Raw genomic sequence first — 6,000 nt, 5'->3', positions numbered from 1 at the left:
ATGCCTGGGGGGCTTGTCTGGGAAGGGTTCGTCGCGGTCTCTCGGGTGTTTAGTCGACGAGGCTGCAGGGGTCCTGCTGAGTGGGCGGGGGGAGGTCGGCGCCGGGGTAGGCGGGCGCCTGGTGGCTCAGCTGTGGGAGTTTTCGGCTAGCGTTCGGCAGGGAATTATTCGAGGAGCCCTAACTTGTATAAAAGCAGAGTCCATTTAAAGTTCGGCTGGATAGCCTCTCTCTCATTGGTTAGGGGGCTTGGAAAAAAGAGACTCGGCGAGCCCTCGCTGTGGTGGTGCTGCCGCCGCCGCCGCTGGAGTTGACTCTTCTGCTCGCACTGCTGCTGCAGCACAAACGTGACTTCCAACATTTTTTATTTATCTTTCCCTTTTCTTTTCCAAGATGTAACTACAGATCAGACACTAAGGACCTTCACGTTTCGCTAATGTAGTTTTTGGAGGAAAAAGAGGGGGGAGTGAAGGGCGTCGGTTTTTTTTGTGTGTGTGTGTGTTTCGGGGGAAATTTTCCATTATGGGTGTTTTACTAAAGTGAATTTTTTTGTTTGCTTCGTTCGTCTTTGGCTCTTTTTTTTTCCTTCCCAATTTTGGATTTATTTCAAGGCGAATCGGGCTTTGGGGGAAGAGGAAGAAAAGTCGGATTACAAGATCAACCACCACCAACAACAATAAAAACCACCAGGATATTTTTTTGCAAATTTCTGACGGCTTTAAATTCATGAAGCAATTGTCCCCTTTTGCAATCAGAATTTGGATCTCAGAATGAGCAAGGAAAGACCCAAGAGGAATATCATTCAGAAGAAATACGTAAGTGCTCCTAACAACACATCCTTTGACTTGCAGTTTTAAGCAATGGCTGTGAATGTCAAGTTTATAGATAATTCTGCAGCTGAAGGGTTTTAAACACGGCGTCCGATAAGGCTGTTTCTTTTCTTTTCTGAAAGAGGGCTTTTCAAGCAAAGTCGTGTCTGCCTAGTTTGGATGAAAAAACAGATTGGTGTAGAGATACCTCAAGTGAATAAATTGACCTCGAATGACACAACCATAATCTAGTTTTAGATGAAAGGCAGGGGATTTTGGTGGAGCTTGGGAGTGGGGTGGGGGCTGCGGTACTGTAACTAAACTGCATTCTCGGGCGGGTTTGGCCCCATATTGCACTTTGCATGCTAATGAGCTTGTGTTGTTATTATTAATGTTTTTCGAAAATCGTGTAACGCGTGTGTGTTGGAAGCCTTCTAAGTTGAAATCAAAGGTCCGGCTATGGCGATCTTGTTCCTCGCACTGGCACATCAAATTTAATGTATGTGGTCGTTTTGGCTTATCTGTTTCGCAACATAAAACAGTTGGGAATCATGTTACAGCGAATGCATTTGTTGGGATTGACTTTAATAATGGGACTGGTTTTGTTTAAAAATTCATGGTTTCCAGTTTTAAGGGAAAAAGACATGTAATATAGCTAATGTTTTTAGTAGGCATGTGAGTGCATATGTGACTACAAATAATTTCTCCCTGTTAACTGGGTTTCTGAAATTGGGTGATTATTTAGAAATTTAAATGGTTTGGAATAGTTAAATTTGTTCTGTGCATAGTACAGCTACGTTTTGATTGGCATGGGGACTGTTTTTGTTTTGTGTGTGATGGCTTTTTTTTTTTTTTTAAGTTTGGGGGGAAGGAGGAGGGAGGGGAACCGAGGGATTAACCAAATATGCACTCGAGAGATCGGTCATTAGCTGCATGCTTTAAATCAAAGAACCCATTTTTTAAAAGAAGGCCAAGGGAACATACATTAGTAATAATGCAGCGTTATAAGAAAGTTTTATTTAACTCGAGTGGACAAATTGGTGTTAATATTTTCTCTTTTTGAGCAGTGTGATGTGTGCAATGGGAGATGACCTTAGGGGCACTGGTTTTTGTAAAAAATATATTTAATGGAAAAGCAAAATGCCTTTTTTCTAGAGGGCTGATCGTAATGTACACACGTAAACTTCAACTAAGTAAGAAATGCAAGGTTAATCAATCAAGCCCTACTTAAAAAGCTGTTCCCTTAAAAATTTAAGAATTAAAATACATCCGCATTGCAGAGGGCCGGGTAGAATGCAAAGGACTAGTTTAAACTCGGGCTGTAGAAATTGCATGGAGACACTCTTGCCTTGGAGCGTGGATGCCTTCCCAGGGCATGTCCAATTCGGGTACAGCGACAAAGCAAATGGGGTAGAACTTGGACAAGGACCGCCCCTCCGCCCCCATCCCAGACCTCGCTAAGTTGGAGAGTAGTATGGGGTGGGATTTTTTGTTGCTGGTGGTCAGCGGATTGTGGCAAGTCCAGGCGTCCGGCCGCAAGCTCGTGGCTGGCGGCGGCCGCTGGAGGCAGAGCGTGAGTTAAGGTTCTCGGAGATGAGCTCGTGCTTCTGATGAGCTCGAGCCGGCAGTGAAGGGGAGGGCGTGAGGGGGTCGCGGCAGGCCGGGCAGGGGCTGGGCCGGGGCTGGGCCGGGGCTGGGCTGCCTCCGCGCGCGGCCTGTAGGGGGCGGGCTCCGGGCTCGGGGCTCGGGCTCCGGGCGCTGGTCTGGTCGGCCCAGGGCTGGCGGGCGGGGCACGGGGGCCGTGCGGCCTGCTGTGGCAGAGCAGAGGTGGGAGCCAGCAGCACTCGGGTGGGGGCGTGCCTGGGAGGGCGGGGGCGCACAGCTGCAGTGAACGCCCCCGCCTCGGCATCGGTGGCCGGGCAGGGCCCTCCCCCGTAGCCCTGCTCGGCGATTGCAGCGCAGTCTTGAGAGCAACAGGTTAAGCCGGCGAGACGTCAGCGCGCCCCCTCCCCGCCCCCGGTTCTTCCACCGCAGCGCACCGGTCTCCCCTGCCTTCCTCCGCCCCCCTGCTGTGCCGGTTCCTGGACGCTCCCGACCGCGTTCTGTTGTCGTTGTGACGTCACAAAGGGACGGGCCGGGGTGGAACCTCCTCCTCCCTGACGTCAAAAGTCGGGCTGGAGGTTCCAGCTCGGCGGGGCTGCGGGGGCGGAGGCCCGGGGCAGCTGTGGAGCTGTGCTGCCACCCGGGAGGAGGACGAGGAGGAGGGTGCGCTGGGCCTTTGCCTTCCACCAAGGAACACTGAGCTCCCTAGGTGAGCATTGAGAGCCTGTACTCCTGAAGCGAGTGCCCCCGCCTAGCTGTGATTGCGATCCATTGAGGAGATGGGGAGCAGGGAGGAGACGCCTCCTTTCTGCAGAAATGTTTTTGCTGCTTCTCTTTGCAGGTCTGCTGATGGTGTGGCACTACTACTGTGGTAGTTGGGTCTCCTCACCAATGCTTTAGAAAAGCAAGGAAACTTAATTCAGGGAAAGCTTTGCTTTGTAGGAGGACCATGTTGTGGATTCGGCCACCTTGTCATTTTGTCATATTTGGCATGTGTTCGCAGGATGTGGCGGGATGCCTTTCTGGGTGATGCTGCACAGCAGCAACTGTTGCTCTTTTTGGAAGCTTTGCAGTTCCAGGGGGGCGGGGGGAGGCCTTTCTTGCTGTGCCAGATAAGTATTTTTCTTCAGTATTTTTTAGGGGGCCACATAAGGGAAGATGTGTCACTCACTGACAGATACAACATGCTTGGAAGAGCCGCTGGACTCTTTAAAGTCTCAGGATGTTCCAGGTTTAGTTCTGAACCAGACAAGAAGAGGCTTGCAATCTATTTCCTTTTCTGTAAAATGGAGAAAGTAATACCTGCCTTTTCCACTTCACTTTCTCTGAGATTATGTATGTGAGATGATATGCGTGCAAGCTATAAAACAGTATGCTCTTCTATGTAAGGTGGCATTATTACTCTAGCTGGTGGAAGGCAGCACATTTCCTACAATTGGTCTCAAAAGCCTTAGATGCCTGCCGCGTTGCCATTTAGTTTATTGTCTTAGCAAAGCAGAATTTGGAGGTGGGATGTAGATGGCAGGCTTTGGGAGAAATGATTGCTGTATTTTATATTAAATGACATCCTTGAGAAACTCATAAATTGCAATGTAATCCTCTCTTAATTGTGCTGGGCATGACTCCCACTATAATACCTTAAATAACTGAAAACATTTGCTTTTCAAAGCCCCAATGCACTTGGACAATAAAAACAGTTGCAAGTTTTGCTCTGTGGGTATTTTCTGCCCATCAGTCCAGTATTTGGTTATTCCTAGGAAGAATAACACATGGATATCTAGGCTTCAAAACCGTTTGATCAGGGGTGCTTTTATAGCAGGTATGAGTTTGAAATTAAAATTTTCTGGCACATGGTGATATGAATCATGCAGTTAGCACAAAAACAAATAACCAGTTTGATTTCTAGAACAGCTCAAGCAGAATTTGTACCATTAGGCTATATGTTTTAAGTATCTGATTTTCTGATTTAAAAGTGAGTATGATTTTAAAAACTGGGAAAATTTTATGTTTCAAGAATCAATAGTAGGGTTTACTAGAATTACAATTACATAAAGTTATAAAGAAAAAAAGAAATACACTAAAGTATAGTGGTAGGATTTATGAGCCCTCCTTTTCCCTGCCTTGTTTTACACCCAATCAAGTTACTTTACAGTTCTGGGGGCAAAAAACTTGTACATATTGTTTAATTGCTGTGTTTTTCCTTTCATGGGCTGTTCACATGGTTTTCTTTCTGCCTGTTTCTAGTAGTGGAAAACCTTTCTCTTTGTCACATAAGTCCTGGGCAAAAAGGCAACTTAGCAGCTATGATAATGGAAGGAATACTGTTAAGGTAAGAGTACAAAGTGTGTCATTGAAATTTGAAAGAAAAAATAAAATATGTCCAAAAATAATCCAATTTTAGTTACTGTTACCTGTGTTGTTATTACTTTGCTGTAGCCTAGTATCTGACTTGTGTGTCCTCCGTAGCCATCGACTCAAATAGCTAACTAGAAGTATAATATTTTGTACTCTGACAGTATAATGGCTGTTTCTTCTCTCATAGTTAGGGTAAACGAGTTCCTGTTGCTGGGCTGAGAGCTATTGACTCATTTCCAAGTGCCTTGGAAATAACTCCAGTAATCTTAGTATGTACCATGCTCCAAAGGTTATTTAAATTTTCCCTCTTCAGAAAGAGAAAAATCATTTGGAGTATGTAACTAGTGTCTGTTACGTTCAAAATAGAACCATTTCCTTCTTTTCTTCCTTTCAGAGATGACATGGGAAAGTCATATTAAGCTTATACTATATTAAAAACACTTGGTCAAGGCTAAGCTGGAGTATTTTTAATTGGTTTGCTCTTGATCATAATGTTCTGAGGACTGAGACTTCTGACATTTTTATCTGAATGGTTAAAAAGTTTTGCAGTCTAGGAAATTTAGTTTTTGAAATTCTTTTTGCACTGTTCCTCCTGATGTTACTGGTCCATGCGTAAGGGTCCCCCAGGATTACAGTAACAGCTCTGCTAACCACTCTCTACCTCCTCAGTCTTCTTGCATTGTTGGCTGCAGAACATCCTGGCTGTGAAGCTCCTGGCCAATGGGCAGCCCTGGGGTGTGTGTGCCTGTGTCCCCTTTGGCTCCTACCCACAGAAAGCTTGCCAAGTGTTAGTTGTTTCCAAATCTGGTTATTCCAGTTAGTCTTATTATTGCAATTACAGTTAAATATTATGTAATCCTTTGAATGAGTGTGAAAAGACAGTTGATTTCTATGAAAACTTTAAGATGAATGTTTTGGGAACATTTGATAAAAGTGACTTGTTAAAAAAATAAGGCTGTTAAATTAGATGTGGGCCTGACATTGAAAAGACTTGGGGAAAAAAATCTATCCAAGGATTCTGCATGCACATTGCTTTACAGGTGATCCACTATTAAGAATCAAACTTCATTCCCTTCCCAACAAACTAAAAAGTATATTTATGTTTTTAAGTTAATATATTTGTGTGTAGACATATATATATGTATTCACCTATACACACTCTTCTAATTCTTTTTTTTTTTTTTTTTTAAAGGTTTTCTGCTGGGTGAACTTTACATTTGCCAACCAGCTTCTGGT

The 6,000-nt window shown here is 44.9% G+C and overlaps 1 protein-coding gene across 1 annotated transcript in view; it reads left to right on the top strand.

The window, feature by feature from the left end:
- Positions 1 to 223: 223 nt before the first annotated feature.
- JARID2 (jumonji and AT-rich interaction domain containing 2) overlaps positions 224 to 6,000 on the top strand; it is a 245,285-nt gene continuing 239,508 nt past the window's right edge. Inside the window, exon 1 of the mRNA XM_054591874.1 lies at positions 224 to 813. Within this exon, the coding sequence (XP_054447849.1) occupies positions 769 to 813 (45 nt within the window). The 5' untranslated portion in view covers positions 224 to 768. The remainder of the gene's footprint in view (positions 814 to 6,000) is intronic.

This window comes from Pteronotus mesoamericanus, unplaced genomic scaffold (assembly GCF_021234165.1).
Source record: "Pteronotus mesoamericanus isolate MK-2021 breed Mesoamerican mustached bat unplaced genomic scaffold, CSHL_Meso_final scaffold_31, whole genome shotgun sequence".
Lineage (NCBI taxonomy): Eukaryota > Metazoa > Chordata > Mammalia > Chiroptera > Mormoopidae > Pteronotus > Pteronotus mesoamericanus.
This window is presented reverse-complemented; position numbering and strand designations above follow the sequence as displayed.